This window comes from Ylistrum balloti, unplaced genomic scaffold (assembly GCF_031769215.1).
Source record: "Ylistrum balloti isolate Yb309-2 unplaced genomic scaffold, AGI_CSIRO_Ybal_v1 Utg370878, whole genome shotgun sequence".
Taxonomy (NCBI): Eukaryota; Metazoa; Mollusca; class Bivalvia; order Pectinida; family Pectinidae; genus Ylistrum; species Ylistrum balloti.
The window spans coordinates 5104-22132 of NW_026782501.1; the positions used below are offsets into that span (position 1 = coordinate 5104).

General features: G+C 37.0%; 1 protein-coding gene across 1 annotated transcript in view; it reads left to right on the top strand.

Moving 5' to 3' along the window:
• The first annotated feature begins 274 nt into the window (after positions 1-274).
• The window catches only part of LOC132559222 (bestrophin-1-like), a 31558-nt gene continuing 14803 nt past the window's right edge, over positions 275-17029 (top strand). The window contains exons 1-5 of the mRNA XM_060223841.1: positions 275-453; positions 8922-9088; positions 10383-10537; positions 13660-13737; positions 13975-14127. Of these exons, the coding sequence (XP_060079824.1) occupies positions 275-453; positions 8922-9088; positions 10383-10537; positions 13660-13737; positions 13975-14127 (732 nt within the window). The remainder of the gene's footprint in view (positions 454-8921; positions 9089-10382; positions 10538-13659; positions 13738-13974; positions 14128-17029) is intronic.

Below are 17029 nucleotides of genomic sequence, written 5' to 3' on the forward strand. Positions count from 1 at the left end.
CACCTGTAAACATGACGTCATTTATCTATTTTTTTTTTCAGTAACTGTTACGTTACTGAAGCGTCGCATCTGTAAACATGACCTCATTTATTTATTAATTTTTCAGTAACTGTTACGGTACTGAAGCGTCGCACCTGTAAACATGACCTCATTTATTTATTAATTTTTCAGTAATTGTTACGGTACTGAAGCGTCGCACCTGTAAACATGACCTCATTTATTTATTAATTTTTCAGTTATCGTTACGGTTCTGAAGCGTCACACTCGTCACACCATGACGATAGCTTATCAGTATCGAGTGGCCACAGCGAGGCTCGGCACCTTTGTAAAGCTGCTGGGTATATGGAAAGGCAGTATATATAAACTAATGTATAAAGAAGTACTTATTTTTATACTTCTATACACCGCCATTAGTTGTTCATACAGACTGGCTTTAAATCAGGAGCAGAGAGTGTAAGTATATTTTTATTTCTTTATTTCACAAAACCTCCCCCTCTTTGATAAGAATCACATTACAAATTTCTCTCGATTTTCTTGGTGATTAAACTGGAACCGATCCCACTGAAACCTTTCTATATCCCTATCTACTAAAGCCTATCAGTGTCACAATTTGGGGGCGGGGGCGTACTGTAAATTCCTTAGTTTTCGTGAGATATTATTTTCATTTAATTCGTGGGTTCTCGAAGTTCACGAAATATATAAAAGTTGGCATAGATTGTACTGCTAAAGCATTTTGTGAGCAACTTTTTACCAACAAAATTAAGTGCCAACGAAAATATTTATACTTTGAAAAAATAACAACATGAGATTTGAGCCCCACGAAAATTGAAGATTGTACTGTATGCTCATAATTACTGGAAAACAAGTTATTTCGTACTTAACAAATAAATAGCGTGAATTTATGCTTAACAGTAATTAAATACGTGTAATGGGGCGCGTGGACTTTCCATATAGATCTTTACATTTCTTACATACACTTGTTTAATGTTGTACGTCCTTAGTATTAACGGTGTGTTTGTTTCATTGTTTATCTTTTCTGTATCTGAGTTTCTATTTGTGAAGGAAGGTGTTACTATCTCGTGTGGCAATCCATTGATCTTAATGGAGAAACATTATTTTGAAATATAAAACAATATTACTTTTACCAGAAAGTGTGACAACATTCACCATTCACGGCATTTTCTTACATGTACATCTAATAAACAACAATGAATTGTGATATTTTGAATCAATTTATCAACATTCCAGTTTTTGTCGTTCCATTACAACCGAACAGTGTTTCCCCACTATAAATAGATATGGTATATATTCTACAATAACTCCAGAAGTCCTATCACGCAGATTGTATTTACACTGTATATACCAGACTGTTTATAGTGTATCCGTTCTAGCCCTCAGTTTACACTGTATATACCAGACTGTTTATAATGTATCCGTTCTAACCCTCAGTTTACACTGTATATACCAGACTGTTTATAGTGTATCCGTTCTACCGTCTGTTTACACTGTATCACTGTTTATAGTGTATCCGTTCTAACCCTCAGTTTACACTGTATATACCAGACTGTTTATAGTGTATCCGTTCTAACCCTCAGTTTACACTGTATATACCAGACTGTTTATAGTGTATCCGTGATTACACTCTGTGTATTGTGTTACACTGTATATACCAGACTGTTTATAGTGTATCCGTTCTAACCCTCAGTTTACACTGTATATACCAGACTGTTTATAGTGTATCCGTTCTAACCCTCAGTTTACACTGTATATACCAGACTGTTTATAGTGTATCCGTTCTAACCCTCAGTTTACACTGTATATACCAGACTGTTTATAGTGTATCCGTTCTAACCCTCAGTTTACACTGTATATACCAGACTGTTTATAGTGTATCCGTTCTAACCCTCAGTTTACACTGTATATACCAGACTGTTTATAGTGTATCCGTTCTAACCCTCAGTTTACACTGTATATAGACTGTTTATAGTGTATCCGTTCTAACCCTATAGTGTTTATAGTGTATCCGTTCTAACCCTCAGTTTACACTGTATATACCAGACTGTTTATAGTGTATCCGTTCTAACCCTCAGTTTACACTGTATATACCAGACTGTTTATAGTGTATCCGTTCTAACCCTCAGTTTACACTGTATATACCAGACTGTTTATAGTGTATCCGTTCTAACCCTCAGTTTACACTGTATATACCAGACTGTTTATAGTGTATCCGTTCTAACCCTCAGTTTACACTGTATATACCAGACTGTTTATAGTGTATCCGTTCTAACCCCGAGTTTACACTGTATATACCAGACTGTTTATAGTGTATCCGTTCCGTTCTAACCCTCAGTTTACACTGTATATACCAGACTGTTTATAGTGTATCCGTTCTAACCCTCAGTTTACACTGTATATACCAGACTGTTTATAGTGTATCCGTTCTAACCCTCAGTTTACACTGTATATACCAGACTGTTTATAGTGTATCCGTTCTAACCCTCAGTTTACACTGTATATACCAGACTGTTTATAGTGTATCCGTTCTAACCCTCAGTTTACACTGTATATACCAGACTGTTTATAGTGTATCCGTTCTGTATATACCCTCAGTTTACACTGTATATACCAGACTGTTTATAGTGTATCCGTTCTAACCCTCAGTTTACACTGTATATACCAGACTGTTTATAGTGTATCCGTTCTAACCCTGTGTATCCGTTTACACTGTATATACCAGACTGTTTATAGTGTATGTTTATAGTTTACACTGTATATACCAGACTGTTTATAATGTATCAGTTCTAACCGAGAGTTTACACTGTATATACCAGAGTTTATTGTACTGTATATATACCAGACTGTTTATAGTGTATCCGTTCTAACCCTCAGTTTACACTGTATATACCAGACTGTTTATAGTGTATCCGTTCTAACCCTCAGTTTACACTGTATATACCAGACTGTTTATAGCGTATCCGTTCTAACCCTCAGTTTACACTGTATATACCAGACTGTTTATAGTGTATCCGTTCTAACCCTCAGTTTACACTGTATATACCAGACTGTTTATAGTGTATCCGTTCTAACCCTCAGTTTACACTGTATATACCAGACTGTTTATAGTGTATCCGTTCTAACCCTCAGTTTACACTGTATATACCAGACTGTTTATAGTGTATCCAGTTTCTGTATATACCCTCAGTTTACACTGTATATACCAGACTGTTTATATCTCCAGTTTACACTGTATATACCAGACTGTTTATAGTGTATCCGTTCTAACCCTCAGTTTACACTGTATATACCAGACTGTTTATAGTGTATCCGTTCTAACCCTCAGTTTACACTGTATATACCAGACTGTTTATAGTGTATCCGTTCTAACCCTCAGTTTACACTGTATATACCAGACTGTTTATAGCGTATCCGTTCTAACCCTCAGTTTACACTGTATATACCAGACTGTTTATAGTGTATCCGTTCTAACCCTCAGTTTACACTGTATATACCAGACTGTTTATAGTGTATCCGTTCTAACCCTCAGTTTACACTGTATATACCAGACTGTTTATAGTGTATCCGTTCTAACCCTCAGTTTACACTGTATATACCAGACTGTTTATAGTGTATCCGTTCTAACCCTCAGTTTACACTGTATATACCAGACTGTTTATAGTGTATCCGTTCTAACCCTCAGTTTACACTGTATATACCAGACTGTTTATAGTGTATCCGTTCTAACCCTCAGTTTACACTGTATATACCAGACTGTTTATAGTGTATCCGTTCTAACCCTCAGTTTACACTGTATATACCAGACTGTTTATAGTGTATCCGTCAGTTTCTGTATATAACCCTGTATATAGTTTACACTGTATATACCAGACTGTTTATAGTGTATCCGTTCTAACCCTCAGTTTACACTGTATATACCAGACTGTTTATAGTGTATCCGTTCTAACCCTCAGTTTACACTGTATATACCAGACTGTTTATAGTGTATCCGTTCTAACCCTCAGTTTACACTGTATATACCAGACTGTTTATAGTGTATCCGTTCTAACCCTCAGTTTACACTGTATATACCAGACTGTTTATAGTGTATCCGTTCTAACCCTCAGTTTACACTGTATATACCAGACTGTTTATAGTGTATCCGTTCTAACCCTCAGTTTACACTGTATATACCAGACTGTTTATAGTGTATCCGTTCTAACCCTCAGTTTACACTGTATATACCAGACTGTTTATAGTGTATCCGATCTAACCCTCAGTTTACACTGTATATACCAGACTACTGTTTATAGTGTATCCGTTCTAACCCTCAGTTTACACTGTATATACCAGACTGTTTATAGTGTATCCGTTCTAACCCTCAGTTTACACTGTATATACCAGACTGTTTATAATGTATCCGTTCTAACCCTCAGTTTACACTGTATATACCAGACTGTTTATAGTGTATCCGTTCTAACCCTCAGTTTACACTGTATATACCAGACTGTTTATAGTGTATATACCAGACTGTTTATAGTGTATCCGTTCTAACCCCGAGTTTACACTGTATATACCAGACTGTTTATAGTGTATCCGTTCTAACCCTCAGTTTACACTGTATATACCAGACTGTTTATAGTGTATCCGTTTACACTGTATATACCCTCAGTTTACACTGTATATACCAGACTGTTTATAGTGTATCCGTTCTAACCCTCAGTTTACACTGTATATACCAGACTGTTTATAGTGTATCCGTTCTAACCCTCAGTTTACACTGTATATACCAGACTGTTTATAGTGTATCCGTTCTAACTCTCAGTTTACACTGTATATACCAGACTGTTTATAGTGTATCCGTTCTAACCCTCAGTTTACACTGTATATACCAGACTGTTTATAGTGTATCCGTTCTAACCCTCAGTTTACACTGTATATACCAGACTGTTTATAGTGTAGCAGGTAAACACAAGTGGAATTACAGGTAAACACAAGTCGAATTACAGGTAAACACAAGTCGAATTACAGGTAAACACAAGTCGAATTACAGGTAAGCACAGTTGAATTACAGGTAAACACAAGTGGAATTACAGGTAAACACAAGTCGAATTACAGGTAAACACAAGTCGAATTACAGGTAAACACAAGTCGAATTACAGGTAAACACAAGTCGAATTTCAGGTAAGCACAGTTGAATTACAGGTAAACACAAGTCGAATTACAGGTAAGCACAGTTGAATTACAGGTAAACACAAGTCGAATTACAGGAAAACACATGTCGAATTACAGGTAAACACAAGTCGAATTACAGGTAAACACAAGTCGAATTACAGGTAAACACAAGTCGAATTACAGGTAAACACAAGTCGAATTACAGGTAAACACAAGTCGAATTACAGGTAAACACAAGTCGAATTACAGGTAAACACAAGTCGAATTACAGGTAAACACAAGTCGAATTACAGGTAAACACAAGTCGAATTACAGGTAAACACAAGTCGAATTACAGGTAAACACAAGTCGAATTACAGGAAAACACATGTCGAATTACAGGTAAACACAAGTCGAATTACAGGTAAACACAAGTCGAATTACAGGTAAGCACAGTTGAATTACAGGTTAACACAAGTCGAATTACAGGTAAACACCAGGTAAGCACAGTTGAATTACAGGTGAACACAAGTCGAATTACAGGTAAACACAAGTCGAATTACAGGTAATTACGGGGAAAAATCTGCTAATTGATTTTGATAAAAGAAAGAAAGATAATCCTTGCAAAGTCCTAATTGAATGACAGTTTGTCGTATTCATTGCATTTATGTTAGCTGTCTGTGGACGGTCAGTGACATTCTAGGCTTAATATCAGAAGTAGAAATCAGAAAATATATTGTTTAAAATTGAAAACAAATATACAACGTTTATACAGTAAATCCAAATCATCTATAAAAAATATTTGTTTCTTTCGATGAAACTGAAAAATAGTAATTGAGTCGGATGGTAAATGGTGTTTGTCATACCAATCTGTTAACTTGATCTCTTATCAAGTTCGGATAAAAAAAAACAGAAAAAAATACAACAGGTTGACATAATAGTCAGGCAAAAGAAAAGACTTGATTCGGAACTGGACATATGAAGTGAACATATGTGAAAAATGTCAGCTGTCAGTAAAACGATTTCAATTTTCCAGGGTTTAAAAAACCCCAAAACACTAGTTCGTGGACGGTTGATTTCGTGGTAAGATATAGCTCTTTAAGTCTACTTATATTCATTTAAACAGTTCGTCGACATATCAATTCGGAGGTTAAAAGTCTACCTGAAGTCGATCAATGTAAACCCTCGCGAAAACTAAATATTTGACAGTAGTTTCATGAGACCACCATTGCTGTAAACACTGTTTAGAGACGGCCAGTTTACGATCATGAAATGATATCTTAACGATAGTCTGTGAAAGGTATACAACGTTTTTATCTGCGTTCCAAGAATTCTGACGTGTCCTGTAATCTAGGTGACATCACCTTTTCCTCCAGGTAATCCGAAACGAAAGGTCAATTTATCACAAAATCCTCACACTCACCAGTATTGTCATGTTTACTTAATGATGTAAATAAAAAAGATAATGAAGACAAGCTTGGCATCGGTGTACTGTAACTATTATTTATAAAGGTAAATGACATTGTGGTAGCTTTCAGTAGAACATATTTGTTTCCCGTGTTTTGATATATGCGCGAGACCTGGCAAATATTGTAGTCTGCGACAAAATGGCAGGCAATTATTCTTTCACCTTCCACTAACAGAAAATGAAATTCTCAAACAAGACCAAAAGTGATTCTGATATAGAACTGCTTCTTGACCAAATTCCTGTTGCCATGGATACTTGAGAATGGTCACAACAAACTCTGTAGCAATTCAAAATGGCTGCCGCTCAGTTCGAAGCGAGCAGGAGACAGTCGTTGAATCCAGACTTAAATTATGTTGTTTTGTGTTTTTTAAATATGTCGCATAATCGTGTTTTGCCCAAGTTATGTTGTTTGATCTCAAATTTAAAATGATGTGTTATATTTTCTAACTCAATGCATTAGACTTGTACAAGTTCTAGAAACAGTACATTTGGCTTGTCAAACATTTGAAAGCAAACTGTCTTAAAAGAAATATAAACATTTAACGTTGCTTTGGACAATTTCATGGAATGATGCATTGATTTGTCCTTGCGAAGAATTCAACATGAATTCATCAAATTTGTCTCATGAGCTACGCAATTAATTAACCCATGAAATTGATCACGGCAAGGTTCAACGCTTAAATATCAACGGATAACCTATATACAGCCGGGGAAATTTTACGATCGTCAAAGTGATCTCATTGAGAAATATATTACTTTGTGCGATATGAAAGTGGACGTGTTTGATGCTGGTTACTTTGTCTGTTGGTTCCGTTGGGTAATGTGAAGCTGGACGTGTTTGATGTTCGTTAGTTTGTCTGTTGGTTCCGTTGTGTGATATGAAGCTGGACGTCTTTGATGCTCGTTACTTTGTTGGTTCCGTTGTGTGATATGAAGCTGGACGTGTTTGATGTTCGTTAGTTTGTCTGTTGGTTCCGTTGTGTGATATGAAAGTGGACGTCTTTGATGTTCGTTAGTCTGTCTGTTGGTTCCGTTGTTTGATATGAAGCTGGACGTGTTTGATGCTCGTTAGTTTGTCTGTTGGTTCCGTTGTGTGATATGAAGCTGGACGTGTTTGATGTTCGTTAGTTTGTCTGTTGGTTCCGTTGTGTGATATGAAGCTGGACGTGTTTGATGCTCGTTAGTTTGTCTGTTGGTTCCGTTGTGCGATATGAAGCTGGACGTGTTTGATGTTCGTTAGTTTGTCTGTTGGTTCCGTTGTGTGATATGAAGCTGGACGTGTTTGATGCCCGTTAGTTTGTCTGTTTGGTCCGTTGTGTGATATGAAGCTAGACGTGTTTGATGTTCGTTAGTTTGTCTGTTGGTTCCGTTGTGTGATATGAAGCTAGACGTGTTTGATGTTCGTTAGTTTGTCTGTTTGGTCCGTTGTGTGATATGAAGCTAGACGTGTTTGATGTTCGTTAGTTTGTCTGTTGGTTCCGTTGTGTGATATGAAGCTAGACGTGTTTGATGCTCGTTAGTTTGTCTGTTGGGTCCGTTGTGTGATATGAAGCTAGACGTGTTTGATGTTCGTTAGTTTGTCTGTTGGTTCCGTTGTGTGATATGAAGCTAGACGTGTTTGATGTTCGTTAGTTTGTCTGTTTGGTCCGTTGTGTGATATGAAGCTAGACGTGTTTGATGTTCGTTAGTTTGTCTGTTGGTTCCGTTGTGTGATATGAAGCTTGACGTGTTTGATGCTCGTTAGTTTGTCTGTTGGGTCCGTTGTGTGATATGAAGCTAGACGTGTTTGATGTTCGTTAGTTTGTCTGTTGGTTCCGTTGTGTGATATGAAGCTAGACGTGTTTGATGCTCGTTAGTTTGTCTGTTGGGTCCGTTGTTCTATACGTTGTTCTTATTTGAGAACGTGACATTATTAACAAACTAGGATCAAACACATCTACTTTCATATCACACAAAGTAATAGACAGTGTATTTCGCCATCACTATGACGACCGTAAAATCTCCCCATATAACTCAAGCTTACTTTGTTACTTGGATAAACCAATATTTATACGACTTAAGCAGAGTAATTTTATTGAAAATTAGTTTGGATTAAGATTTATATATTGGTGTTTTCTGTTTTTGACGTGGAAATGTCGGTTTTCTACCATAATTGTCAGAAGAATAAGTCGTAGGATAAAGGGAATATTAAATTTGTTTCCGAAGACTCGCTAACTTTAAAAAGCCGTAGATCCATTGCACAAATTTCATATCAAATGAAAGCTCGGTTAAAATATATATATATAAACAGTGGGTTTGGTTGCAGAACACTATTTATGACGTGTTGCTATCTCCATGGAGTTGATGAAAAAGCCCGGATAATGCGCAGAAGTGTTGCGCGGTATATGATGTTTGGTTTAATACTGATTACCCGGTCTGTCAGTGTGGCTGTGATGAAGCGCTTTCCCACCCTGGATCACATCGTGGAATCTGGTACGTCGAAATCATTTTATTATCAACATATAGACATATATTGCGTCAGTAGTTAGATAATGATAAATCATTATATTTTGTGCCGTTTCGAAATCGCTAAGAGTTAGTTCATACTCTCTCTATACTGTTAGTTATTTAGTACAACTTCGGTCGACTTGACTGGTGGACCCTGCATGTCACGTTTTCATTTAAACAAGGTTCAGCATATGATTATCTTTCTTTTCGAAATTCGTCTGGTATTTAAGACAAAATTATTAAATCGTGTGGTTTGAGATCCTCTCACTTTGGTTTAAGGTCAATTTGGGCCATTTTAAACATTCCAAACGTCTAGACTTTAACACTGTAGTCTGCTAGCATCACTCATGAAGCATATGAGTGTACGATTCAGTTTTTATTAGAATTTAACTCTCCGAAACTCCTAGTTGTACTGAAAAGCGCTATTCGCTAGTGGTTGTTGTACTACTGTTTAAACAAGGGCCGTCAGAGACGGGATATAACCCCCGAATAGGACAACATTTAAGCATAAAAAACAAAGGGACATAACTCCAAAATCATGCAACAGAGAGCGATGATTCTTCTGCATTGTACCTCTCCTTATTGTGATCTATCTACCTAAGAAGTTTCATGTTGATACCTCTTATAATTTTTATGTTATGCTCCGGACAAAATTATGATAGGCGGAGGAACGGACGGACGAGCAAAGCGGCGACTATATGCTTTCCGTTCGGGGAGCGTAATAACCCATCTTTAGAATTTCTCCTTTTGTTTCCTCTTCGATCTTCCTTTAATCCGCGATTAAAGAAGACAACTTGTACAGAAGAAATGAAAGTATTGCGGTCGTCATTTCCCAGCTATGATTTTTTATTGTATACAGTCCTAGTTTTCCGTCTGATTCGATATCAATAGATCACTGTTTCACGGTTGCTATCATGTCCACTTCTACATAACCAAAAATCAAGGTAGATTTGCCGGATATTTTAGTTTTGAATTTTAATGACAAGTCGTAATGATTACTTGGAGAATGGGTCTATTGTTCCCTGATGTTAATACCTACAATACCGACGGAACAGCCACGTGGTGCAGTGTCTATCATAAATCGTTTCCTAGGATAACCAAAGTCATATTTAAATTCGATATATATTTTTGGGTGTCGGTTGTACAATATATAGGAATGGTCTGTTTTAATTCAAAATGTATCGGAGGATTATATTGAATCGTTTTCCTGATGACCCCACCCCCTCCTGTAGCGACATTGTAAAGTGACATACATGTTTATATAAAGTAACAAATACAGGCTTCATATCGAAGGACGAAGCCATCATGTACGAGGAGGTTGAGTGTAAGTACAACAAGTTCTGGGTACCGATCCTGTGGGCCAACAGTATACTAGTACAGGCACGGAAGGAGAACAAGATACAGACAGAGTGGGGACTTCGCATGATTATTGAGGTATGTATCTCCTACCTACTGAACAGGGTGATCCCGTCTCACCCTAGGGTTGAGACAGGGGATTCCCATGTCAGGACAATGATATGACGTCACAGTAACAGTTCACTGACGTCACGTCAACACTTAAATCACGTCTGCTATGCGGAGCACTAAAACAACAAAAATAACATGAGTACCGAAAACAATAAGAGAAAAATAACCCTCCAATCCTTTGTTGGTAATATAGGGTGATCAAACATGCAGAAGATGATAACAATGTACTGTAGCCCATTCGACTACGCTTTGTTCAACACTTGGTCATAAATGTGCGAGAGTCTATGGCCCCCCTCGTCCCTGTTTGGTACTGGCCCGCCGTGGCGTATCCAGATGGCTTCCTTTACCAACCATGCGAAAATATTGTTTTCCTTGTCAACTGTTTTTTAATTTCCCTAGTCAATGATATAACTTTGCTGTGTGGAATTATCTGTAAGTGCAGCTTTGACGCGATCGGAAGTTGAGATCTTTTCACAATAGACCAATACTTAGATAGTACCGTCATCTTTCTTTACAAGGAGGGTGTCAAGGAATGACATAGCGACATTGACTTCTTTCTCGTGGGTGAATTTATTGCTACTGGTGGTATCTGTGACCCTTTGTTTACTATTTCCAATATGTCGACTAGGTTTGCATTCTTCGGGATCTGTGGTTGTAGACTCTTTCACCATGAATGGCTCCACTACCCTGATAGATAGTATCTCGGAACGCAACGAGTGTTGTAAGCACAAAGTCTAGTAAATCCACGATATTTTGGATATGGAGATTGGTGTTCTTTCGCCAGTACCGGTCTTGCTCTTGGCTCCAAATGATACCAAGTGCTTTATCAGTGGGAAATGAGTGCCGGATCGTTTTGGATAAGTACCGTTAACAAACTTTCTGAAAGGTCTTTCGAGTTTTCGACAAGATGTTCCGATTTTTCCACCAGAGGTGACATTACCAACATGAAGACAATTTTCCAAATCAACTTACTTCTTTGAGTTTCGAAAGACATAGGTTGATGAGGACTGGGTTCGCTGTCAGGATTTCAATAGGAATAACTCTCTTTTCTTCTGTGATATTAAGTTAGATAAATACGAAAATGGTTAGTTTGCCTGGTTGTTTGTTGTTTTAAGAATTATTTTAATTAAAAATAACATTATTTGTTCAATTTCGACTTCCTTCAATAAAGCAGGACGCCTAGTCGAATTCTGACTGGAATTTTTTCCGGCTCTCCCTGGTTTTTTTTTTCTGTGTCCATGTTTTGCTCTTGTTTCATGATGTGCGGTATTTTTGGTCCATGTTTTATGATTTGTAGTATATCTTGCCAGTGTGTGGTGTTGTGCGGTATATCTTGCCAGTGTGTGGTGGTGTGCGGTATATCTTGCCAGTGTGTGGTGTTGTGCGGTATATCTTGCCAGTGTGTGGTGGTGTGCGGTATATCTTGCCAGTGTGTGGTGTTGTGCGGTATATCTTGCCAGTGTGTGGTGGTGTGCGGTATATCTTGCCAGTGTGTGGTGGTGTGCGGTATATCTTGTCAGTGTGTGGTGTTGTGCGGTATATCTTGCCAGTGTGTGGTGGTGTGCGGTATATCTTGCCAGTGTGTGGTGGTGTGCGGTATATCTTGTCAGTGTGTGGTGTTGTGCGGTATATCTTGCCAGTGTGTGGTGTTGTGCGGTATATCTTGTCAGTGTGTGGTGTTGTGCGGTATATCTTGCCAGTGTGTGGTGTTGTGCGGTATATCTTGCCAGTGTGTGGTGGTGTGCGGTATATCTTGCCAGTGTGTGGTGTTGTGCGGTATATCTTGCCAGTGTGTGGTGGTGTGCGGTATATCTTGCCAGTGTGTGGTGGTGTGCGGTATATCTTGTCAGTGTGTGGTGTTGTGCGGTATATCTTGCCAGTTTGTGGTATTGTGCGGTATATCTTGCCAGTGTGTGGTGGTGTGCGGTATATCTTGCCAGTGTGTGGTGGTGTGCGGTATATCTTGTCAGTGTGTGGTGGTGTGCGGTATATCTTGCCAGTGTGTGGTGGTGTGCGGTATATCTTGCCAGTGTGTGGTGTTGTGCGGTATATCCTGCAAGTGTGTGGTGGTGTGCGGTATATCTTGCCAGTGTGTGGTGGTGTGCGGTATATCTTGTCAGTGTGTGGTGTTGTGCGGTATATCTTGCCAGTGTGTGGTGTTGTGCGGTATATCTTGCAAGCGTGTGGTGGTGTGCGGTATATCTTGCAAGTGTGTGGTGTTGTGCGGTATATCTTGCCAGTGTGTGGTGTTGTGCGGTATATCTTGCCAGTGTGTGGTGTTGTGCGGTATATCTTGCCAGTGTGTGGTGGTGTGCGGTATATCTTGTCAGTATGTGGTGGTGTGCGGTATATCTTGTCAGTGTGTGGTGGTGTGCGGTATATCTTGTCAGTGTGTGGTGTTGTGCGGTATATCTTGCCAGTGTGTGGTGTTGTGCGGTATATCTTGCCAGTGTGTGGTGTTGTGCGGTATATCTTGCCAGTGTGTGGTGTTGTGCGGTATATCTTGCCAGTGTGTGGTGGTGTGCGGTATATCTTGCCAGTGTGTGGTGGTGTGCGGTATATCTTGCCAGTGTGTGGTGTTGTGCGGTATATCTTGCCAGTGTGTGGTGGTGTGCGGTATATCTTGCCAGTGTGTGGTGGTGTGCGGTATATCTTGTCAGTGTGTGGTGTTGTGCGGTATATCTTGCCAGTTTGTGGTATTGTGCGGTATATCTTGCCAGTGTGTGGTGGTGTGCGGTATATCTTGCCAGTGTGTGGTGGTGTGCGGTATATCTTGCCAGTGTGTGGTGGTGTGCGGTATATCTTGCCAGTGTGTAGTGTTGTATATTTTGTAAATTTGTTTTGCTTTGGTCTCATTTAAGAAAGAGATATAATTTATTTAGATTGATCAAGAATTACATGGCGGATGACGTCGATGAAGCAGAACATGTTTCCTTTTTTGGAACACTTGGTTTATTTTCCTAATACCTATTCAACACTCTCTATGTAAATATTTCTTTCGTTCGTATTTTGCCTTAGTTTCATCGATTTTGAATTAGCATTATGTTGTCATGGCGATATTTGGTATGTTGTTTTAATTTGGTTTACAGCAATTAGCGGATTTCCGAGACAAATGTTCTCTGTGCTTTGTGTATGATTGGATCACCGTCCCGTTAGTCTACACACAGGTAAGTGTTCAAGGTGTTTCTAGACTATTTTTCAGTCTTCTAACTGAAAGTCCTTGCTATGACTGCTCAACTTGTATATAGATACCAAACACATATCAAACGAAATCCACGTACATGTTACACATAAAAAAGTACTCTAATTCCGAATGGTGTTACATCCAATTCTCATACGATAATTTCATGGTGCGTAAAACAAAAACCTTTTACGTGGCTGATTGATGACATGTTTATTTATAGGTTGTTACGTGGTCAGTCTACATGTTTTTCGCGGCCTGTCTGATTGGTCGTCAGTTTTTGGACCCGGAAAAGAAATACCCCGGACATGACTTGGACCTGTATGTTCCCGTTTTCACACTGATGCAGTTTTTCTTCTACATGGGCTGGCTAAAGGTTAGTAGGATACAAGCTGCAACAGCGTGTCATTATCTTTCTTTATTAGTTAACGGAAATACGATGTTCATTTTTCACGTGCCTCCTTTTTGATGATTAATTGCATTTTGTCAATTATCTGTCTTCATTCTTGTAAACTTCCAAACGTATTACCTTGAATGATCACACCATAAATAGCTATGTTTTTGACAGAAATTTTTAACTGTATATTTATCTGAAATAGAACATTATGTCCATTACTATCTAAATATAAATTAATAGCCATAAATATGATATGAATTACTGACCATAAATATGATATGAATTTTTGACCATAAATATGATATAAATTACTGACCATAAATATGATATGAATTGTTGACCATAAATATGATATGAATTGTTGACCATAAATATGATATGAATTACTGACCATAAATATGATATGAATTGTTGACCATAAATATGATATAAATTACTGACCATGAATATGATATGAATTACTGACCATGAATATTATATAAATTACTGACCATGAATATGATATGAATTACTGACCATGAATATGATATGAATTACTGACCATAAATATGATATGAATTGTTGACCATAAATATGATATGAATTGTTGACCATAAATATGATATGAATTATTGACCATAAATATGATATGAATTGTTGACCATTAATATGATATGAATTGTTGACCATAAATATGATATGAATTGTTGACCATTAATATGATATGAATTACTGACCATAAATATGATATAAATTGTTGACCATAAATATGATATGAATTACTGGCCATGGATATGAATTGTTGACCATAAATATGATATGAATTACTGACCATAAATATGATATGAATTACTGACCATAAATATGATTTGAATTACTGACCATAAATATGATATGAATTGTTGACCATAAATATGATATGAATTACTGACCATAAATATGATATAAATTACTGACCATAAATATGATATGAATTATTGACCATAAATATGATATGAAATGTTGACCATAAATATGATATGAATTACTGACCATAAATATGATATGAATTACTGACCATTAATATGATATGAACTAGAAATTGTTGCTAACAATTTTGCGTGCTCTTCACTTCTTTGGCGACAATCTTGGATATCGGACAGACCCCAAAAACAAAACACTAAATTCATCGGAAGGACGTTCTGCATCGATCTGATGAAGAAAATTTCAAGAAAATTCAAAATTGAATGTTAAATTTTGAAAACTTTACCCCACAGCGAGCTTTTTTATTTGACATATTTTGTATTAATATGGCGTGAAAAAGGTTAAATAATATTATTGCACAAACTCTGTACAATCAAAGGTTTTCGAGATATTGCCGTTTTTAAGTTTTTAACTTATGACGTCATGGCGGCCATATTGGATTTTTGCCGTACTTAAAAAATCGGCATGTCCAAATTCATATACGTATCTACAAATAGGTGAATAGAATGTATATCTAGCTTTTACAATTTAAAAGATTACGAACCCACAAAATACGGAAGAAGAATAAAAAGAACTAGAAATTGTTGTTAACAATTTGGCGGGCTTTTCACTTCTTTGGCGACAAGTTGACCGGAAGTTGACATTTATCCTGATAACAATATATGAGAAAGATTCCTTGTTTGTTAGTCTCTACAACATATCCAAAGATGAACTTTGAATCTTGAAACGTTAAGGAGATATAACTACATAATAACGAAGAAATACACTTTTTAAAGGTTCAAACATATTTGACCCCTGTGACCTTGAATGTCGGTCAAGGTTATTCATATTTGCAAGCCTTATAATGTAACATCTAATGATCAATACATCCCCAATATTAGTTCTCTAGACCTTGTGAAACTTGACAAGAAGATTGTTGAACACTGGTACCCTATTTTGTATATTTGAACTTTGACCCCTTTGGGAAACCGGAAGTTGACATTTTGAGGGGAGTTTTCCTTATGACAATCACTAGGAAGTTTGCACAGAAGGTTTATAATCAATTTTCATCATTGTATGCCTTCTAGAAATTGAGAAACTTTCATTTAACAATTTTTAGTTAATTGACATCTGTGACCTTGAAAGTGGGTCAAGGTCATTTATATTATCAAACTTTGTTGTCGGTTACATATCCTTCCTGTATATGAAATATCAAGCATCTAGGCCTTCCAGAACTTGAGAAGAAGTTTTTCAAAGATTGGTACCCTAAATAGCTCTTTCCAAGTTTGTGCCCTACCGAAAACCGGAAGTTGAACTTTTAAGGAAGTTTTTCTTATGACAATCAATAGGAAGTGTCCACAGAAGGTTTGTAATCAATTTTCATAATTGTGTGCCTTCTATAAAGTGAGAAACTGTCATTTAACTATTCTTAGTTATTTGACCTCTGTGACCTTGAAAGTGGGTCAAGGTCATTTATATTATCAAACTTTGTTGCCAGTTACATATGCTTCATATACGTGAAATATAAAGCCTCTAGGCCTTTCAGAACTTGAGAAGAAGTTTTTCAAAGATGATATAAATTACTGACCATGAATATGATATGAATTACTGACCATAAATATGATATGAATTACTGACCATGAATATGATATGAATTACTGACCATAAATATCATATAAATTACTGACCATGCATATGATATGAATTGTTGACCATAAATATGATATGAATTACTGACCATAAATATCATATAAATTACTGACCATGAATATGATATAAATTGTTGACCATAAATATGAAATGAATTATTGACCATAAATATGATATAAATTACTGACCATGAATATGATATGAATTTTTGACCATAAATATGATATGAATTACTGACCATGAATATGATATGAATTATTGACCATAAATATGAAATGAATTATTGACCATAAATATGATATGAATTGTT